At 44.8% G+C, this 22,320-nt stretch overlaps 1 protein-coding gene across 1 annotated transcript in view; it reads right to left on the bottom strand.

Moving 5' to 3' along the window:
- RYR3 (ryanodine receptor 3) overlaps positions 1–22,320 on the bottom strand; it is a 541,796-nt gene that overhangs the window by 136,484 nt on the left and 382,992 nt on the right. The window contains exons 39-44 of the mRNA XM_034661206.1: positions 20,028–20,301; positions 18,121–18,235; positions 16,427–16,556; positions 15,186–15,289; positions 11,734–11,869; positions 920–1,100 (exon numbers count right to left, since the gene is read on the bottom strand). Coding sequence (XP_034517097.1) covers positions 920–1,100; positions 11,734–11,869; positions 15,186–15,289; positions 16,427–16,556; positions 18,121–18,235; positions 20,028–20,301 — 940 coding nt within the window. The remainder of the gene's footprint in view (positions 1–919; positions 1,101–11,733; positions 11,870–15,185; positions 15,290–16,426; positions 16,557–18,120; positions 18,236–20,027; positions 20,302–22,320) is intronic.

Here is a 22,320-nt window from a genome sequence, read left to right as displayed (position 1 = left end):
CCCAAAGCTCCTACCAACCATTTACTCCATTTCCCTCCTCGAATGTACATGGAAAGCATACTGACGAGCGGTTGGGAGGAGTAAGTCCATGCCCTGGCTCTGTGGCTAACAAGCTATAGGACCCTGGCCTTGGTTTTCTTCTCATGCTACGTGAGGAAGGTGGGGCATATTATGTTTTGGGTTCTTCTAGTTCTACCAGATCACCTACCAGAATAACCAAAAAAACCTGCAAATGGCCAGAAAGTTACCCCCGTTGGGTCATACCCATTCTCTAGATTCTGGGGTCTAACCTAGAGGCCATAAAAAAGGAAAGGGAGCTGGTCACAGTACACGAGGACAAGACAATCTGCCAATCCACCAACTACATCCCGAACCTTTAAATACTGGGATTATTGATGCTGTGATTTTTCACATTCTGCAGCTCTCTTTTTTACCTAAGGAATCAAATCAAAACACTTTCAGAAGGGCAAGTGGAGGGTAGTACCTCTTTTTAAAAATGAGGTAAGAGAGGGAGCACTGAGGTTTAAATTCTGAAGGGAATGGGCTGAAGAGAGACCGTGGGTGTAACCTTGGTTAGTCCAGCCTTTAGCCTCTGCAGCTTCCTTCCATAAGTGTTCCCGTAGGGAGGTGTGATGGTGGCTGAAAGGCTTGCAGACGTCTCCATCAGCCCACTGGTGTAGGAGTGGAGTAGGAGAAATGCAAGGGGATGAAGGTGATCCTGATTACTAGGCTTACTGGGAGAGTGAAGACGGCAATGTGCTTGACAAAGTAATTTAAAATGTTTTAATTACAGCTATAAAGAACCTGTGTTTCCCCACGCGGGGCTAAGTTATCGACACTTCCTTAATAATCCAGGTACTGACCATCTCTGGGAGCTCACCAACTATACCAGTGCCACAAGGTAATTCCATTCACTCACACTTCTCTCTTGTATCCCTGGGAAGGGAGGTCGAGGGCTGGGTTCTCAGAGATCTTAATGGCGCCCTGCATGGCTGCCAATAGACCGTTTCCTCCTTCACCCCGCAGGGCTGGGCCGAAGCACTCCGGGCGTCTAATGAGCAGCTTGACCACAACACTTGCATTTTCTTCCACGCTTTCGCCTAAGGAAAAGGAGCATTATCTACTTTTTATTGGAAAGGACAACCCCAGAGTTTATTTCTAACTGATGAGGTTGGGAGAACAGTATTAAATTGAGCTTATCATTCATTTATAAAATTAGGAGGTAATACTGGTAGAGAGAAAGGTGAGCTTTGATAAAGGAGGTCCAGATCTGTTTTTGGAAGAATTAAGATTAGCTATTATGAAACAGAATCTTCCTATTAAGTTCAGGATTTTGTGCTGTGATTGTTTCACTATATTTAGATCCTCAGAAAGCAAGAAATGCAGTATTGAGTCTTCCACAGATTACTAATTCAGTCACAAGTGGCTTAGAGGACAAAGAACCTGGCATCTTTGTTAACTCTGTGAGACGCTACTAAAGCTTACCTCCTTCCTACCCGGTGAAGAGGGAAAATGGTAACTCAGGCTGATGTGCCTCAATGGACATCTAAGGAAATAACAGGTTAGCCCCCAACATGCCTTCTCAGAGTCAAACACGTACTTCAGAACAACAAAGATCGTGTGGATGGACGTCAGGGCATTTCTGAAATTATTTATCAAGATAATCTACTTGGTAAAGTTGTCTTGGTTATTCCTAAGTATCTCTCCGGGAAGCTGAAGGTTGGAGAATTGTATTCTGCTGGTATTTCTCTTTGGAAGAACATGGACAACGAAGACAGGACTCGTTTCCTGGAACAGTGATGATGCAGTGGCCCTGAAACACTTGGGGAGGGGGAGCCAGTGCCTCTCAGAGAGAGTACTTGTCACCGAAAGCAGTTCTGCAGCTCGTTCAAACAACTTCATGAAACACATTTCCTGTCTCAGATGAAATCTTAATTTGTGTTGAGAATTTATCCCTGGGCTAAGACTCTGAGAAAAGATTTTTTTGATGTTGTGTATCGGATGATGGCTGAGGAAATTTTTTTCTACAAGATCGGCAGATATCCTTGGAGGACTGAGCTTTCTAACAGAGGTTGCACCTTGATGCACGGCTGTATTAATTATTTATTCCTGCCTAAAATGACTTCACATCTTAGCAGGCTAACACAATAACCATTTATTATCTCATTGTTTCTGTAGGTCAGGAATTTGGGAGGGAGTAAGTGAGGTGGTCCAGGCATGGGATCTCCCATGAGAATGCCATCAAAATGTCGGCCAGCCCTGCAGTCTTATGAAGGCTTGACTGGCATGGAGTATTGGCTTCCATGCACGCGCACACACACACACACACACACACACATACACACACACACAGCTGTTGGCAGGAGGCTTCAATTCCTTACCATGTGACCTCTCCATGAGGCTGCCTGTGTGCTCTCACAACATGCCAGCTGGCTTCCCACAGAGCAAATGATCCAAGAGAGTAAGGCAGAAGCTGTGATGCCTTTTACAACCTTATTGCCTACTGTCACTTCCACCATATCCTATTCCTTAGAAGTGACTCACTGAGTCCAGCTCACACTCCAAGGGAGACAAATCTATCTTTTGGATGGAGATGCTACAGAAGAATTTATAGACATATTTTAAAACTATCACAGGAGTTAAGCTCTGTTAATGAAAACTTTCACAAATCCACTTAGAAGTGGTGTGAGTAGAGCATTAGAATGGGAACTCAGAAACCCTGGCTTCTCTTCCAGCTTTTTAGCAAATCACTATGTAAGCATGTATGCTGCACCGTCTCCCTGGGTCTTGCTTGCCCCATTGAGATACTCATGCATCTTCTAGTTTTTTAGAGTGAGTCTATTAGTCTCCCCCATATGCAGAAATTTCTCCCATCACGTCCAGAGAATCAGAGGGGCTGAGTGTACTGCCCCGGTGCTTGAAATCAGCATACACTCAGCTCTTACGCAAACTCACACTTGAACACACCTGATGTGACTCGCAGCTCTGGAAAGCCCACCCTACATCACAGCTGTAGTCCAGGCCTAGCGCTTGGCCTGCTGACGTCCTTTTTTATCACCCAACTGCCTGCATTGCAAGTATAATTCAAGATTATAAATATATACCATGTAAGTTTTAGAACTGCATAGCTAGTTCTAAAAACTTCAGAAAAGTTTTCATTCAACTGAATTTAAACAGCCCATTGTCATGCATTCCCTGTCTTATAGCTCAGTCCTTTAAAAGACTCAAATTTTTATAAAGAAGCTCTTCTCCAAGTTTCATCTAATATATAAAACAGAATTTGTTTTTATTAAGCCAGAATCCACGTGAAGAAAATTCTCAGGAGACATAGAAAGGGTAAAATAGTCACAGTGATGATATGGTGGAAAGAATCAATGGAGGAGAGAAACCAAGGAGAGGTTGAGTAACGTTCTGCAATTTATGGAAGATAAAATGATGACGCTAAGCCCTAGGGCCATGCTTTCCTATATTAGTCAACCACTAGTCAAACCTAGCATTTATACTTGACTTAATTTAATCATGGGAGGGACACTTAAAAAAGCACCAGGAGAATCAACATATTTGAAAGCAAATAAACTTAGTTACAGATAACTCACAGTTCACTACTTTCAAAGGTTGTTGGCCTCTGAAACTTATACCCATGCTCCCAGTAGTCATTTTTCATTATAAAAATGAAGCTAAAGCTTGGAAATTTTAAGTGTCAAAAATGGACAAAACCCCCCAATCCTGTTATTCAAGCTTATTTAAATATCATACTACGATTCTTTCAGTTCTCAGGATGGAAACACTTGTGGGTCAGTCACGGTCTTCACCAGTATGCTGCTATCAACCTAGCTCTTCCCACAGTGATCAGTATCATGGAGTTTGATGGGACGTGGACCACAATGTACAAAAGAAGTTGAAAAACTGAGACTATGAGTTCTATCTGGAGTTTGTTATTGAAATTCATTTGCCAAATTAACCTTATTTTACCTGAATTGCAGGTCTTCAGATCTAAGCTAATTGGGTGAGCTGCTGCAACTGACCCAGGAAGCCATCCTTTGATTACTGAACTGTAGACATCTGTGGGGGATGCAGAGTGAACACTGCAGGAGGAAGTACCTGGAGTGCAACCACTCCTGCTAATTGGAGAGAGGGCCAAGGAAGAGAATTTCTAAAGGCTGCACAAGGTAGAGAAGTAGAGAAGAGGCATAATTAGGGGAGAGAGAGAACATTCTCTTCCTAATTACCTGTAGCTCAGCAAGGCAAGACGGACTGCCACACAAATCCACTATGGGGAAGCTGAATACTGACCTTGAGGGCATTTTTCAAGGGAGAGAGAGATCTGAGGTAAACCAGTTTTACCCAAGGGCGTACAACGATGTTTTTGCTTGAGTTCCAAAATGAATAATGAGCTTCATAAGAGTGTAAGTATTCTTGGTGCCTTCCTTCAAAGGCTCTCAACACTGCCTTCACATTACTATCTTCTTTCCACATTCCCGACAAGTTGAATGGAAATGGCAATGACCCTCCCTCTTTTACCCCAAAGCAGTCATTCTCACCACAGGGACAATTAGTCATGATGCAATGACTTCATTTTTGGCCCATCCATTTTCTTACTCTCAATATTCTAACTACAGTCCTTGTTTCCAGCTCCCCTGCCTGGAATGTTTTCTTCCTTCCCATTACCTTCACATAAACCCTTGACCTAGGTAGCTCTGCTTCAACCTTGGAAGCCCTCGAGGATACGGTCTTCTCAAACACCCTGCACTCTTCCTTTCATCACTGAACACAAGTACAATGAATGAATTGTTTGCATCTGTGTCCGGTTTTTTTTCACTAGACTNCTTCCTTCCCATTACCTTCACATAAACCCTTGACCTAGGTAGCTCTGCTTCAACCTTGGAAGCCCTCGAGGATACGGTCTTCTCAAACACCCTGCACTCTTCCTTTCATCACTGAACACAAGTACAATGAATGAATTGTTTGTATCTGTGTCTGGTTTTTTTTTCACTAGACCGTCTAGTTAATAAGAACAGGGCTTATGTCTGTATCATCTAACCCTGTATGCGCAAGGATCTTGTTAACATTTGACACATCAAAGGCATTCAGAAAATATTTTTGAGTAAAACAGACTCCACTGAGACTCAAGGCAGAGTGTGAAATGACAGGATGGAAAGCTGAGGGTGACTATCCATTACTGCGTTACCAACCACTACCAGCCTTTGTTTACAAGAGCCTGGGTTGCTCATTTCCTCAGATTTCAATTAGTCTTAAGGAAAAGAACATAATCCCCAATCAAGTCAGAGCACTGGAGGCCTAGCATGAATGCATCCAGAGTATCTTAATTTACAGAATCACAATGCAGCGGGTGGTGGCCAGGACCCAATATCTTTTTTTTTGGTAAGTGCCAACTTTGATATGGTGGTTGGCAACTTGCATGAACCAAGTCATTCCAAGTGGTTGAGACATATGATCTCCTCCTTAGGGCTTTCTCACCTATGGAGGATGGAGCTGAGGATATGTCAATCAACTACTATGGCAGCACAGAGAGCAAATGAGGAACCGTTTGTCCTTTTGGTTATTAATTCAACCATTCATTAAGTTCTCATTACTCGCTAATCACTGATCTAGGCCCAGTGGACATGCAGCGTAGAAGACAGGCAAGCCTGGACCCCAGAATGAGATGAGTGGAACAGAAAAGCCCCATCAGATCTATATACCTGCAGCAGAGCTCCCCAAATATCTTGCAGATAGGTGAGCAAGAAATAAATGCTTATTATTCTATGCCATTGAGACTAAAAAGACTATAAATTTTTGTTATGCAGCAGAGGTCAATTAACACAGGCCAAGAGTAGAAACAGGGAACTAGTCCCCATGCAGCTGCAGTGGTCCAGGTGGAAGATAATGATGGTTTGCAGTAGGATTTGACCTGCGGAGATGGAGAGAAGTCCAAGCTGATGGATTTCAGGTAACTTTTAGACATGGAGTCTACAGAATTTTAAGTAGATTGAATGCAGGGATAAGGAAAAAGTCTGAATGGAGGATGCCACCTAAGATTTTTGAGCATCTGCAAAGTTAGTAGTGCTAGCTAGGGAGATGAGGAAGCTAAGAGAACAAGTTTGGGCAGATATACAAATTAAGCCTTAAGATCTATAAAATTTGAAATACCTATTCAACGTTCAAGTAGAAATATCAAGTAGGCAGCAGGTTACACAAGTCTGGGGCTCAGGGAAGAGAAAAAGGACGGAAATGTATATTTGGGGGATCATTAGCAAATGTGTGGAATTTAAAGCTAAGAGATTGAATGAAAATCTTGTAGGTTGGACTGGTATGGTAGTCCAGAAATTCTGGAGACTAGTATTTAATTGCAGAATCATGCTAAAATGTTGCCCATGTATCTAGAGTTTGGCTTCACATGGCTTTTCATGTAATGTGTTAAGTAAAACTTGAGTGAGACTGAAACCCGGAGTCCGAGTTGAGGTGTGCTCTCATAGAATAGAGCCCACCTGTTAAATAGGGGCATTCTCACTGAGTTGGTGAGAATTAGTTTGTGATGAGTATCAGGGTCATAATACTGTCACTTTGGGGGAATAATGTTGATGGAGCAGCTTTTGACCTGCTTTACTATTTCAGTTAAAATCTACAGTACTATGTGGGTGCCAGGCTTCATTTGCCATTGTTATCTATAAAATGATTGATAACGAGTCCGTGCACATATGGATTTAGCATATTTGGGTTCATGCCAAATGCTCGGCCATCACCACTGCTGGGATCTCACAGGCAGCAGTGGAAGAGAAATGCTGAATAATTTACTTAGCATCACATACACGGCCTGTCATATACACTTTGCATGTCACCTAATGGATACCCAAGTTATGGCCATTGATGACAAATCTGCCTAGGAAAACAGATTCGGCAAAGCTAGGAAGATTGTGTCCCTCACAACTGAGTTTATAGCCTGGTGAAGACATCACTAACATACTCCAAGGACTCAAAAGGAAGCACAGAATAACTTTTCCCTTTTTTTGTGTATTGGTAAGAAATCTTCTTCCTTGGAATCTACATTAGGAAGGGATTAATCAGACACCCAGACACATCTGTGTCTAGACTGGTTATAAAGTTTACAACTGCAGGGTAAATAGAAGCTTCTCAGCTTCATTACTCCCAGAGTAAAACACAACCCAAGGCTTCTGAGCAAGCTAATAAAAAAAGTGGAGAAAATTATATGCTTTAAGAAGTTTCTTTTAAAGACAAATCTTGTTTAAGAAGATTTAATACAAACATTAAGAGAGACTAGTAAAATAATGTTGGACAGAATTTTCCAATTCTATTATTTTAATATAGCAAGAGCTTTTGATTTGGCTTTTAAAAAGTTTTTTAAAAAACATTAGTACCAAACAGTAATTAAATAATGCCACAATTTTTGAACAGCTCAAAGGAGAAAATGCTGTTTCTCTTCGTTCATTCATTAGAAAGACTGTACTACCAAGACAACACTGTGCAACCGTGTGAGTAATGTTTGGCCTCTGGGGCCAAACTGCTCCGGTTCAAATCCTGGCTTTATATCCTACTAGCTATGTGATTCTGGGCAAGGTACTTAATCCCTCTAAGCAACTGGGTCTTCTCTGTAAGATGAAGAAGATACCTATGTCACTGGACTTTTTTTTTTTTTTAAAGATTTTATTTATTTATTTTACAGAGATAGAGACAGCCAGCGAGAGAGGGAACACAAGCAGGAGGAGTGGGAGAGGAAGAAGCAGGCTCATAGTGGAGGAGCCTGATGTGGGGGCTCGATCCCATAACGCCAGGATCACGCCCTGAGCCGAAGGCAGACGCTTAACCGCTGTGCCACCCAGGCGCCCCTCACTGGACTTTTGTATTAAGTGAGTTAATACGTCCAAAAGTGCTTTGAACAGTGCCTGGCACATGCTAAGTGCTCAATAAGGGTTAGCCGCTATCATCACCACCACCATCCTCACCAACTCCATCATCACTCACTACCACCCACCAGTCATCCCCACACCCCGCTATGACAATCCACCACCAAACCGCATCTCACCAACATCCACTACGACCCCCCCATTGTCATGCATCACTGCCCATAACCATCACCGCACCTCTCGGCACTAATCACCACCCACCTCAATCACCCCCAAACCTGCTATGACCACTACTCAACCATTATATCCCCCCAACATCCTCGTCAAACACTGCCTACTATCACCACCCCACCAACATCCCCTTTTGCCACCTGCCACCCCCTACCATTACCCATCATGACAACTCTTACCACCTACCACCATGATAGTCTATAACACCTTTATCTTTCACTGCTGAGTAGAGGCCACGAAAAGTTCTTTTTAATTACTTCTAGACATGAAAACTTACAAAGGGCTTTCAGATCCCTAAAGGATCTATTTGAGTGTTCCCATTTCAAATGCCCTAATATTCTTGTAAAGACCATGAACAACAACGACAACTATGATGACTGCAGGTTTCCTACATTTCCGGCACTGTGCTAATCTGTTTCCCATGGATTACTTCATTTAAGCCTTACAACAATTCTGTGAAGTACATACTATTGTTATCTCTACTTAACATACACACACAAAAAAACTGAGCCTAAGAAAGTTTTAGTTTGCCTGAATTTGCAAAGCTAGTAAGTGACAGAGCTCTATCTGTACTCCAGACACTCCTCCACTCTCCAGCCTAAAGTCTTCCATATCACTCTGCTGTGCTTAAAGCACTCTTTCTCCTTCTTTAGGGGTTCAAGAAGATTCTAACGTTTCTCTCTCTCTCTCTTTTGTGCTTTCCCCTGGGACAGCCTACTCCCACCATTTCAACTTCAGATGATCTGCAAGTCTCTTCAGTCCCAATCTGCTAACTGACTGATCTCTAGCCTATAACATCAATCAGGGCATCCCCATTTTGCAGTCAAGCACTGCAAAACCAATGAATGGTTGTTTTGAATGCAACCAAGCTCATTATCTTCTATCACAAACCATTTTCTTCCTCTCACATCTTTCTTTCTTTCTTTTTTCCTCCTTCCCTCCCCCTCTTCCTCCCAACCTCCCTCCCTCTCTTTCCCTCCCAACTTCCTTCCTTCCTTCCTTCCTTCCTTCCTTCCTTCCTTCCTTCCTTCCTTCCAGAGAGGGAGAGGGAAGGAAAAGAGGGAGAGAGAATCTCAAGCAGGCTCCATGCCCAGCATGGTGCCCTACATGGGGCTCAATCTCACAACCCTGAGATCATGACCTGAGCCAAAATCAAGAGTCGGATCCTTAACCAACTGAGCCACCCAGGTGCCCCTCACATCTTTATTTCTTTTCCTCCTATGCTTACATCTCTAAGCTTTAATGTGACTTCTATTTCTTTTTATCAACACAACCAAGCCCAACCACCATAATCACCATCATCACCTAGTTGTATAAATACTGTCTCTGTAATTTCTTTCAAATGTATCTTCCCCATTCTATTCCTACCACCACCATTATCATTTAGAAACTCATTATTCTAACCTGGGCACAGAAATTCTAAATGGTTACTGTCAGTCTCTTTCCAGTTAAAAAGGTTTCCCAGTACTCTGAACATTGAATCTAAACTTTTTAGCTTAGCATTTAGGTTCTCTCTGGTATAGTTGCCTACCTACCTTTTAAACCTCATCTCTTGCCACTGTCACCTACCTATCTACCCTCCAGACCAACAGATCACTCTATTTCCTGAGCATAGCATGCTTTAGTCTTGAGGCAGCTGCTCATGCCACTCCCCAGATGGGTCATCTTTCCTGCATGTGTGCATCTGGGAAATCTGACCCTTTGAAGCTCATTTCTAATATCACCTCCTCCATGAGGCTTGGTCTGATCTTCTCAACAGGATGTGAGTTTCCCCTGAGGAAGCCCTACAAGACTCTGTCCCTGCCTTACTCTACTTATTATAGTGATCTCTGTTCATGCCTACTCCCCTTACTAGACTATACATTTTTGGGAAGCAGAAGCTATTTATCTTTTGCAAAAACCAAACATGGCCTTTATATTACAGAAACACAATAGACATTAAACTAAAATGTACATATCGAGGCGCCTGTACGGTGCAGTTGGTTGAGCATCCAATTCTTGGTTTCGGCACAGGTCACGCTCTAAGGATCCCGGGATTGAAGCCCTGCATTAGGCTCTGTGCTCAGCATGGAGTCTGCTTGAGATTCTCTCTCCCTCTGCCCCTCCCATTCATGTTCTCTAATAAATAAATCCTTTAAAAACATAAAATGCACATATTTTCCTACTAATGGGCCAATTTGCTAGAGTTTGTTGCTTTATGAAATTTCTCTATAGACAGTATGTGAAACAAGTATAAAACAATCTGAAAGCAAAGGGGCAGACTAAACATTTTGGTCTAGAGTTTAGTTCAATGTGGTCATATGTTACCAGGATAAGCAAGTGTTGGGATTTGGGCAATCTTGATAGGAACAGAGGCAGTGGATTCCCTTTACCTTCATAACCTCTACAGACGGCCCCACCAAAATGACTTACAAAGCTCTTGATCTTGTGAAGGGGCCCAAGATGAATGAATATGTTAGTCCTGGCTTGATTTGGTCTGTGTCACACAGTCTACTCAGATAATTTAGTGAGATTTATGAATCCTTAAAAACCACTTAAAAAATTTTCCCTTTTACCACAGTAACCCTGAATTAACTTTGGACATGCGGTCATTTGGATAGAAAGTGGAACAGACTATTAGAGGATTCACTGACACCGGCCGCAAAGAAAATGGAATTCAGTAATGCTGGTGATGAACGGATAGGGACACTGATGAGCAGAGCAGCAGAAGACAGGTGATCAAGAATCCGGTCGGATGAAACCCAGGAAGAAAAGGGGAAAACCAGGATGATGGAAATCATTCAAATATTAAGAGGAGAGTGTATTAGAGTAGAGGAAAGTAAGTAGGTGGGACAGGGATGAAGGGAGACAAGAAAAGTACATGGGAACACGATGATCTCATCGTGGCAATATACTTTGAGACAAACTCTTAGAACATTTGGCATGATTGCTCATGAGCTGTAATCCCTCTTTGCAATCATGTAATGAGCCAGGCTGGATTTGTTAGCCTGGAACTGCCAACTGGGAGAAGGGAGAAGGATCATAATCCCCATGTGAATATAAGTGAATTAGTATTAGAACAAAATCTTGGGAGACAAGGTACATTTTCAAGAAAGTAGTCCACTTAATTCTACACAATATTCGGTATATTATACTTGGGGAAAGAAGAACTTTTGTAGACTTGGAATTCATTATAAATGGGAAGTCATTTGTGTTAAGAAGAATAGTATTTAGGGTTGCCACAAAAATACTCTCCTGCTAGTTTAGTTACCTTTTATAGTTATTTACTTATTCTTAATTTTTATGCAAGCATGTATCCATCCATCCAACAGCCTAAGCATCTGAAGGCACAGCTGCATTTAGCTTTGTGAAATAGGAGAGATGAAGATATTAATAATCCCCTCTTTTACTGAGAGAAGAGGTACAAAGCAGTGAAAAGCCCTAGCCTCTGCCTCGATTTTCTTGCTGCATCTGGCACTAGAGCTCGGTACGCTGTCCATCGGACGCTATTCTTGATCCTTCTCTGGCCTGATTCTCCCTGAGACTGTTCGGCCAGCTGCCACCTATAGACAGAAGGAAATGCAAAGGACCTCTCTTTCCTTATTTGTACCCAAGTTTATGCTATCCCAGATCTGAAAGGCATGAAAAATCTGGGACTCACTGTTCACAAAGACGGCAAACCTCAGGAAGGACAGATAACGTTCCCCTTCAATAGGGTTCCAGCCGACATCAGGGTATCCTTTGGCTAGAAGCATGGGGCAGCTCTGCAGGCCACAGCCTGCCAAGTAGGTCACCACCTGCCAAAAACAGAACAAAAGTAAGTGTCTAAGTTTTCACAAGATAGCTGTTAGGCCTATAAAATTCTGGGAACAGAAGGGCTTTCATTCTTCTAGAAGCAAGAGAGACCCCCAAACCTTTAAATTCATAATTCAGTAGGTTTGAAACCAGAACTTCCAATTCATTATTGTTTCCAAGTAACCAACAGGACTGATTATCGCTGTTATGGAGGAATACTCCCTGAGCTCTCAGTTCCTTGGTTTTCCCAGTTCTGCAAGAGGGAACTGCCATTTAAACACAGCCCTAATGGGGTGCCTGGGTGGCTCAGTAGGTTAAGCATCCGACTCTTGATTTTGGCTCAGGTCATGATCTCAGGGTCATGAGATTGAGCCCCACATTGGGTTCTGCGCTCAGCGGGGAGTCTGCATGAGATTCTCTCTCTCCCTCTGCCCCTCCCCCCCCACATGTGTGCTCACATGCTCTCTAAAAGTTAATAAATAAATCTTAAAAAAATAATAAACACAGGCCTAACTAGGGGGCATTTGAGGAGATATGGGTCCAGGTGGGCCATGTTCATTTGGCCATGTTATTTCAAGACCAAAATATTCAGTCACTTGTTGACTCTGAGTGGGCCCTTGACAAATCGGGGATCCCTACTTAAGTTCTGCATTTCATGTCAAAAGCCGAGAAGTTAAGGTTGGGGTGGTGAGTGAGGGGCCATGGCCAGTTAAGGGCTGGGATTGATAGTGTTCTCTTTGCTTCTAGGTCACTGGATCTCAGCCCTGTGATCTTGTAGAATAGTCTAGAACTTGCCTACTTTTTAGAAGGTGTCAGGCAAAAAAAAAAAAAAAAAAGAAGCCTGGCAAATAGACCTTTGTTTGAAATGCAGTTGTTATTCTGATTTAGCCTTTGACATTTTTTGTGTACAAGGAGAAGGGGAGAATCCACGGTGCTGCAAAATCCTCAAAGTCATTCCTTTTTGAATCCCCAGAGCCCAGCACATAGCACATGGTCAATAAATGGTTTTCAAATGAATCATGTATTCGCTGATGTCAAATACTCTAAGTCTTTTTGTAAGAATAATGAATCTAAGTCACAACCCATACGAAACAATCATCACATTTTTTTCCCTTCTTAAACCAGTAATGATACTATTCTGCTTGGAGCTTGGACTTGATTTGGCCTTGAAAATGTCGGGAAAACATCAATAAAGTCAGGAATTAGGCAGTGTTTTCAAGGTTACAGGTGCAACACATTTCACTGGCCACTGAAATAAGGGACCTAATTTCTGCTGTGATCAATGGAAAGGAAGAACAGCAGCATTTCCCTCTCCTTTCCCTTCTCTCCTAGGAGCCATACTTCGGTGACATCCTGACACTAGTCTGAATAAAGTCTGTAGCACTGTGCTGAGCCACTGAGCTGCTGGAACCACTGCAAGATGGGGCAGCAGACCTCATCCTGCCCCTTTACCGATTTCCCTGGGTCCCCCTTGCTCCCCTTTCCCACCCTCCTGGCCTTTCCTTATCCCATCTTGCATCTTCCTAGGGAAGCTTAGGGTCTTTGTCAAGCATGGTCATTTCAAAAGCTGACCTGCAGCTCTGAGGAGGGTACTGAGTACTAAATCTCATGGCACTGTCCTGTTCTAAGAGGACCATCAGCCACTTTTTTACACAGGCATCAGTTAACTCACCAACTAAAATACGGAGTTTGTTTTTGCTTTTCTTTTTTTTTTTTTTTTTGAGAGATAGAACACACGTGTGAGTGAGTGGTGGGTGGGAGGGACAGAGGGGGTGGGAGAAAGAGAATCTTAAGCAGGCTCCACGCTCCCTGATACAGGGCTTGATCTCACGACCCTGAGATCATGACCCGAGCTGGGACCGGGAGTCAGACGCTTAACCGACTGAGCCACCCAGGCGTCCCAAACCACTGAGCTCTTGCCTGCTGTTTCAATGGATGTGGAGCAGAGTTTGACAGAAGTCTGTCTCACTAGAAGCAGACCAGAATATCCGTGACATTTGTGGAAAAGCTATCACACGATGTACTGCTGCGTGGCAGAACATTTGAATCCGTGTGTGTATGAGAGGGGGTGTGTCTTGTTTCAGATCCAGTCAGCTCTTCTCGCTTAAACCAGGCTGTGTTTTCTAAAATACAAGTCATGTTGTGCCGTTCCTCGGCTTACAGCCCTCTGATGGTTTCCATTGCTCTTGGCTCTACGGAGAGGTCCTAGCATTGAATAGGTAAGAACACAGCTTCTGGAGCCAGATTCTTTTGGATCCTGGCTCTGACACTTAACAAACCCCACGATGCTGAGCACACCAGCTAGCCCCTCTATGCCTCAGTTTCCTCCCTTATAACTGAGGGCACTAACAAAAATGTTCTGAGGGTCATGGTCATGTGAGTTAATTCAGAGTGGGACCAGGCCCATAGTGATCCTGTAGCAGCTTGAACTTCTACCGTGAACGGTTACGGCAGCATCAAGCCCAGTTCCCTACTGTCCCTCCTCACTCCCCAAGCACCCTGTGATCCCTCACATCCACTTTCCCAGTTCTCAAACACACCATGCTCTCCTCACTGAACCTCAAACATTCCTGGTACACTTTTGCCAATGGTGTGGCTGCTTGGTTTCTACTCTTCCCTCAGATCGTCACTCTCCCGAGTGACCTCCCTGCTCCCCTGGTCACGGTGAGCGGCGCCTCTCCCAGGTGCTTCCAAACCCACTATTCAGTGGATGACCCCTTACTTGCCCCCTCACCCTTGCCACATCCGTCTCCTTCACACTCGGAGTGCACTGTGAATCTTGGCAGCCACCCAGTCAAGGAAACAGCCCCAAAACGAACGGGGAAAGATGTAGGTGAATCAGCCTCCCGTCATCACCACCAGTGGGGGCGCGTTCCAGAATCCCCATGTGAGGCAGCTCAGTTTTGCATCCTCTGTACCTGCCAAGGATGTGTGGGCCTTCTTTGTCCCTATACTGATTATACAGTTTTCTGTCGTGTTTCTTGCCTCGGTGTGTGGACTTAAAAATTCAATCACACAGAACTTTATGAGGACCTGCAGGTCTCTGGTAGTGTTCCATGTAGACCAGTGAGGCTGGGCCTCCACATACAGAGAACACAAACATCCAGGTATCCAAGTCTCTGAAGCTGGCTTTCCCCGCCCACAGGAGATGCTCTGGTCCTAATTATCATGCTGCTGCCGGTTACTCACTTTCTACCACATTTCCGTGGAGCCCTAAAGAGATTCTGATGGAGACCCAGTCTTTGGTCTGCATTTCCTTGGCTTGGCTGTGCTGCAGGCAGGAGAGAGCAAGCACATTGTCTCCTCAGGGCCAGTTACCTTCTCGAGGTCTGGTTCCTCTAAGCCCAGCGCTAACTCGTTGTTGTCCATCACAGAGGAAGCCGCCACATCCAGTGGGGTAGATCCTCTCATCGAAGGGGAAGCTGAGGGAGGAAGAGAGGAGAGAGAAAGGGATGGGGGCCGCCCAGGGCTGAGTTGTAGTTGCAGTGCCCATCATGGTCAGGAGAGGGCAGCAAACACACTAAACTTGGGTCCCACCGTTCAGAGGGGGCTGCCTGGCCAATTTAAGAACAGCTTTGTTATCCTCGTCCCCACACTCATTATTGGTTGTGAACATGGAGTAAGTTAGAAAACCAGCTCACAGAATTAGCTGGAGCCGTGTATTTTCAAGTACTTTTGTAACATGATACTTCTTGGGGGCCCCACTTCGGTGATCACTCAAAAGGTAGAGGTGCCACTTAACCAACTAAGCGCAAACGACTTGGCCATTACGGGGGCCACCACCCAGAATTTAAACACAGCCTCAAACAGCATTAGCTCATATAGTTACATCAGGTCACCAATGTTGTCTTTGATTTTCCTTTGTTGGGTTCTTGGGCTAGAATAAAGAAAAACTTTTTTTTAAATAAAAGGTTGGCAGTCTGAGATTGCCTTTGATAAATCAGAAACTTGAGACGTCAGATGTCACATGGATGTAGGTGTGGTTTTGCGTCTTTCACAGATTCATTTGGTTTACATCCAGGACAGTGAGTAAGGCATACACACTGTGTTGCTTTTCTAGTGGTGCTGATGGATTTACGCTGTTTATCCACAGTTGCTCTTGGCCAGTCTGCCTTCCAGCTTAGCAGAGCGCTGGCTAGTTGGCTGATGGGGCAAGCATGCAGCCGACAGCCAGCCTGTCAAGACCTTGGTCTCATTAGCACTGCTCCCTGGTCAGCAGAGTGGGCTGGGGGTAGGGAATCGGTGTCCCCAGACTCTCTCTACAATCTCAGGCAGCATTTCATAAGCCATGAGCCACTGGTCCCAAGGGAGACAAGGTAAAACATGTGACTATGCCAACACAAATCTGTCACCAGTGCTGGTGGGTGGCAACATCTCTCCTTAGGTTGGACAGCAGACACATCATATCATCATTTCATTTATTTTTAAATCAGGCAGGTTCTTTCTTATATTTAAAAATACCTTAGCAGGTATGTAGCTTCTTTCCCTTTACCTCCTAAGCAGTCAGCAGGGGGAGCGTCACCTCCAAGCCCAAATGTGGAAGCGATAACATGACATACCTAGGCCAACACTGCTATTCTCCAACAGGTAACTCAGATGCTCAAACATGGCCTTCTGATTTTGCCGGCTAATTCGACAGAAATAGCAGAGGAAGCGGCAACAGCTAGCAACCATTTTTGGAAAAGCAATCTGTAGGGAGAAGGAGGGAATGTCAAGGAAAAGAGTCCATCATGAGTCCTTTCTGAAAAGTCTGACCTCCAAGAGTCTTAGGGTGTGCCATCAACGGACGTCCACCTGTCAATACTGGTGTAAGCTATGAACGGTTTGGAAAATGAATTTTCTTACTTCCAATGTTTTCCAAGACTTATTCGCTTATTCCAAGACAGAGCATGGACACCTGAGAAGAGGCTTCCCAAAATATTGAGAGCTAATTTTAGTTCCTGAAATATCTTTCTTTCAAAGGAAAAAGAAGTCAAACAAGAATCCTAGACACCCTCTGATGTCACATGAAATTGCATGACCCTACATCAGACTATGGTTTCCACCTGGGAAGGGAATGGACAGAACTCCAATGAGAAAGTTCAGAAAGGGAGATGGGTGATTATCAAATAATGCCCAACATTATATCAGACCCGAGTCCTCTAGGTAAAGGCAGGCCCCTAGGGATGTGGGAGCCTGACGAGCATTGCCCTCTCAGGCTGTTGAGCCTTCCCCAATCACTTTTTTTTCTTCCCTAGTTAATTTTGTCCTTGATGACTACTCTCCAATGGGCTCCCACAGCACTTGCAATCTGATTCTTACAATATAGCACCGAGATGCGGTCTTATGTTACTGCTGTTTGCACTTGGCTTCTCTCCTTAACATAGTAATTAACATCTCTAGAGCCTGGCCACATCTGAGTTTTGATCCAATAATGCTCAGTAAGTGGTGTCTGTGTTAACCTTGCTCTGGATCCTAGAAAGCCCTTGATTTCCTCATTTAGAATCACAGGGTGGGCTCTCTCAAAAGTAAGGTTCCGAAACCTACATGTTACCTGCTCGCTGAGGCATGCAGACATCTGCTCAGGGCTCTCTTGCAGAGGGTCCACTTTCCCCAGGGACCAGAAGGAAGCAAGTCAATACTGGTGAAACTGCTTTGCAAATCATTCACTCCTAGGACCCTGGCACTCTGGAATTTCCAACATCTAAAAACATCCTCCAATATACTGCCTTCAGACCCTAAGTCTGAGGAGTACCCCACACAAATTAGGATAAATGCCCAGGGAGCTCCCCCTGACAGTGGGCTTGTGATGCAGGGCTGGCCAGGAAAGCCGATATCCTCAGGAGCTCGGCGCACAGAGCAAACACGCGCACTCCCGAGGGAACGCTGCCAGGATCGTTAAGATCCTGTTCTTCTTTAGAGCAGCATCCTCCCGACCCAGCACAAAACACACCAGGCTCCTAAGTGGAACCCGGAGGAATTCCTTCTTGGAAGGAGCGGGCTGAAGAGTATATAGGAAGTGAACTTAGCAGGTGAACAGCCTCGTGGAACGAGCAGGAAAAGCTCTGAGCTTCAGGAACCAGAGCTCCTACACTGGCTGGATTCCATTCAGTAGCACTGTCCTGACCCTTGACTATTTCCCGGCCTTATGCACATCCCTCCCTCTCCCTGGGAAGGGTCACTGAGGCAATGGACGCCAGCCACGTGGCTTCTAACAAGTCACCACATAACCCTGCGCAGGGGTCAGGTTCTGGCTGAGTTCTCGTAGCATTACCTGAGACTTCTCCGTGCCCAACACGTTCACCATCACCTCCATCACCGTCTCGTGCATGCCAAGGACTCGCATGAGGTTGGGATGCTGATAGAACACCTTGTTGTTCATAATGTCTCTACGGGAAAGACGGGACAGAGGCTTCAGCACTTGCTTCTATCAGTGCTGTGAAAATTCACGGGTGAGGACACACAAATGCGCAGACAGGGGGTGAAGGAATGCAAATGCAACAGGCTGGAAGGTATGAAGAAGGTACCAGGTCAGTCAGAATACATGTGGAGTGCCATTTAGCTGATAGGAGTATTTTGTGCTTTTTCATTGCTATGAATACTTTCTTTCTTTGAGACAATTCCTTCTAATGACATATTACACAGTTTTCCCTTTGTCTTTTTTTTTTTTTCTTAAAGATTTTATTTATTTGACAGACAGTGAGTGAGTGAGCCCAAGCAAGGGGAACAGCAGGCAGGGAGAGGGAGAAGCTGGCTCCCCACTGAGCAGGGAGCCCAATGTAGGGCTTGATCCCAGGACCCTGAGATCATGACCTGAGCTGAAGGCAGACATTAACAGACTGAGCCACCCAGCACCCCTTCCCTTCGTCTTTTTGCTTGAAATAGTTTGGAGACAGCCCGGACTACTGGATTTCTCTTCCTCCATGTACTCATGGTCTTCTACTTTTTTTTTTTTCTTTTCTCATCCTTATATCTATGTCTCTGTGTACTTCAGTTTTCTTCATGAGAGGGCCGTACCCCTTTCTTAAAGGCAGCTTGGTATTAGGTGCCCATGACATTCTTGGGCAACAGTCCTCAAAAGCCAGTGAAATAAACAATGAAACATAAATGTATTTTGAAATCATTCGGTATAAATTCACACATAATAAAGCTGCAGGCAAATCAAAATGCAGCGGCAGCTGTGACGCGCTGTGTAACCCCTCACAGGGTGGCGACTCTCGGCCTGTGCCCTCTCCCGAGTGTGGGCCGCTGTTAAGAGGACACAGCACTTGTTTTCACTGCTGCTATGTCTACTGCAAGGGCTGGGGAGAAGCTAATTCTGCAGTTTTCTTCTCCCATAAGAGTCTCTTCATTTCCAGTACATGCATGACTCTTCCTTGGAAATGAATTTGAGGCATGAGAGCATCCCCTTGCCCCAACCCCGGGATCCTCAAAGTCCCTCTTCGGGCCTCGGGTAGGGTTCCTTCAGTGTGCTGCCTCTGGGGCAGTGGGAGGGAACATGGAGCAGCAGGCAGGTCATGGTCTCAGTTCTTGATTTTAATCAAGTAACATCGTGGGCTGGTCAGTTAACTTTTTTGGGCTTTGGTTTTCTCATCCACACAATGGAACTATACCTCCTAATTAAAGGAAATCTTTTTGATGCCTAAAATGCTATCTTTTTGACAGCATGGATTCTAAGGAAGAGCTGTGAGCTACTGTTCTGGGGAAAGGTGCCTTGCAGGACTGACAAAAATGACTCTCTGGGTTAGTCCCATGCAAAGGGAGGGACCAGCCAGTAGCTTCTCAGAGGAAAGTCTCAGAAGAGTTCCAGTCAAAAGCTCAACTGCTCAAAACATGTCTCTCTTGTTGAGTTGAACACACTGTTCCTTCCTCTGAATTGTTTTTCATTGCCTCCCTGGGGCTATTTTCTTTAGACACAAACAAAATAACGGCTTTTCTCCCCACCGCTCCTCCCCACTCCTCCTGGCAACGTCCCTTCGCCTCGGTAGCCTGCAGTCTGGTCTCCCCAGTCCTCAAAGGTGACTGATTCACCAAGAATGTTACCACATGAGGAGTGAAATCAGGATGGCAACACACACGGATTTATACAACTGGATTCTGGAACACCTATACAGCCAGGTAAACCAGTTTTCCCTCCCGAAGTTCTCCTGAGGGACTCGCACTTCACTGAGAATGACCTACCCCAGCCCGTTGATCATGAGCAGCTCCTCCTCCTTGCCCATCCTGACACTGAGCAGGCAGCGGATCTGGCCCAGCGCGGCCAGCAGGCTGACGGTGTCGCTCACGGAGGCCTGACTGATGGTGTAGGTCTTCCGCAGGGCCTGCAGCAGCTCCCCGATGCTGTCGTACTGTCTCCGGAGGACGCTGAACATCATCCGGACCAGCTCCGCATCCTGGATCTGGTCCTCCTGGGCCCAGCGGATCATGGTCTGTGAGATGAGCTCCTTCAAGGTTGCTGGAAGGACAATGGGGAGGACCGGTACGGTGGCTGTCACGGCACAAGGAGAGAGAGCTGTGTATCTCAGCCCCTCCATTTGACAAGGACACAACATCAGTGGTCAAGGTTAAAACACTCTAAGAGTGGAATACAGCATGCAGAGAAGTGAAATATATCATCGGAAGACATACATGTGAACCATACTACAAGAATATTGCAATTTTGAATTGAAGGTACTAAATATTTTATTTCGATTAAATGACGTTTGAATTGATACTAGAAATAGAAGATTAAGTAAGATACTGTCCTTGTCTTCAGGGGCTCACAACCCAGTTCTTTACATTTTTATTTTGATTTTATAAAAAAAAATTTTCCGTCTTTATTTTATAACACAGTGTAATAAATACTAAAATGTGCACGTGCCATGGGACAGAGTGGGGAGTAATTAATTCTGGGGTGGGGGGGTGGCAAAGGCATGAGAAGGTGACACTGGTCACTGGCTCTTTAGAGTCAAGTGATATTGAGCCCTAGAGTTTCTCTTCCATGGAAACTATTCCCCAAGTACTTTAAATATACCACATACCATGAGTAAGCCATGCCATCGATTCAAGAATTCTAGAAGATATTTTGGATGACATACGCATAAAACTCTGTTAGGAGATGGAGAGAACTGGATGGAGAACATTCTATTAGGTCTGAAGACTTTGCAGCTGGACCACTGACCATCAGCCCCTTGAATGGACTGTGTTGCCCTGGATCTTCAGGAGGGGTCAGTGAATATTGCCTCATGACCACTTTCACAAGCGTCAAGAGAAAAGCCAGGATGGCTTTGAATTTGGAAGTTATCAGGGCTCATACGGGTTGCACAGAAATACCACTGGCTGCACAGGTAAAGGAAAGGTCACTGGAGTGGGACTGGATTAGCTGGGGGACCTTCAGAGGTTGTCCTAAGCAGCTCCTGAAGAGTGCTGAGTGGCACTGGTGTGGGAGGATGGTCAGAAGGGAGATGCAGATCTGAGGTGGAGGACAGCGTAAAAAAAGGGCTTGCCAGAATGGCTGGGAAGGCACTGTGCACCCCTCCCCATGTCTCTCACACACACACTTCCAGAAAATGCCATGACAGGGGTGAGAAATCCTGCTCTTAAATCACAATCACCTCCAGGTCTGGTTCTGCCTACCGCATTCCCACAGGGCATAGATGGCACCAAGATCCTTAACTCAGACCTGATGATAATGGCAGAGCTCAGGGGACAATAAAGGTCACTCAGTCCATCAGTGAAGAAACTGGGAATAAGCTCAGATTGGTGCCTTTGGTAGCCAGTGCCACGTCTAACAGTCTAGTCTATCTCCATGTCATTATATATGGCAGATGTCTGCTCTACATACAGTCTTGGCTCATCATGAGGATATAAAAATAGAACTTGGTTACCAAAGCTTCAGAAGAGTTCGAGATGTAAAGGATGAATTTAACTTACTGCTGGGTCTATCAGCCCTGTGGGTGTTGTAGGTTCAGACGGGAGACAGGCTGCAAAACTTAAAAAAGGATCCCCAGAGCAGAGAGAAGCAAAGTTAAAAGATGTTCCTAAGAGACCTCAGTGGGCAGGGACTGCTGACTAATATCTGTTAGGTTAGGTAATATCTCTATCCTCTGGAAGGGAAATCAGTTATTCATGGGTCAGGCTGGGCTCCTGTCAGGAACCCGATTCCTCACTGGCCAAGTAAATGTAAGAATTTCTGTTTCTCCCAGGTAATAGTCACGGTAAGGAATGAAAGCACGACGAAACCGTACAACAGACTCTCTTGGACCCAATGAAAGTTTTTCTAGTCCTGTAAGTACAATTCCTCCTTCAGCCTACCTCGCGACCTGTAAGAATTATGGTTTTCTCCACTAACCATCAAATTCTCTGCCGAGATCACACACGTCACAGCCCCTGCCACACGTGAAAAGCAACAACCAGAACTGTTCAAGGACCATCCTCTTGTCAACAGGGAATTTTACAGAGTCCTAAGGACACCAAGTAAATATTAGTTTCCCCT

This window comes from Ailuropoda melanoleuca, chromosome 5 (genome assembly GCF_002007445.2).
Source record: "Ailuropoda melanoleuca isolate Jingjing chromosome 5, ASM200744v2, whole genome shotgun sequence".
Lineage (NCBI taxonomy): Eukaryota > Metazoa > Chordata > Mammalia > Carnivora > Ursidae > Ailuropoda > Ailuropoda melanoleuca.
This window is presented reverse-complemented; position numbering and strand designations above follow the sequence as displayed.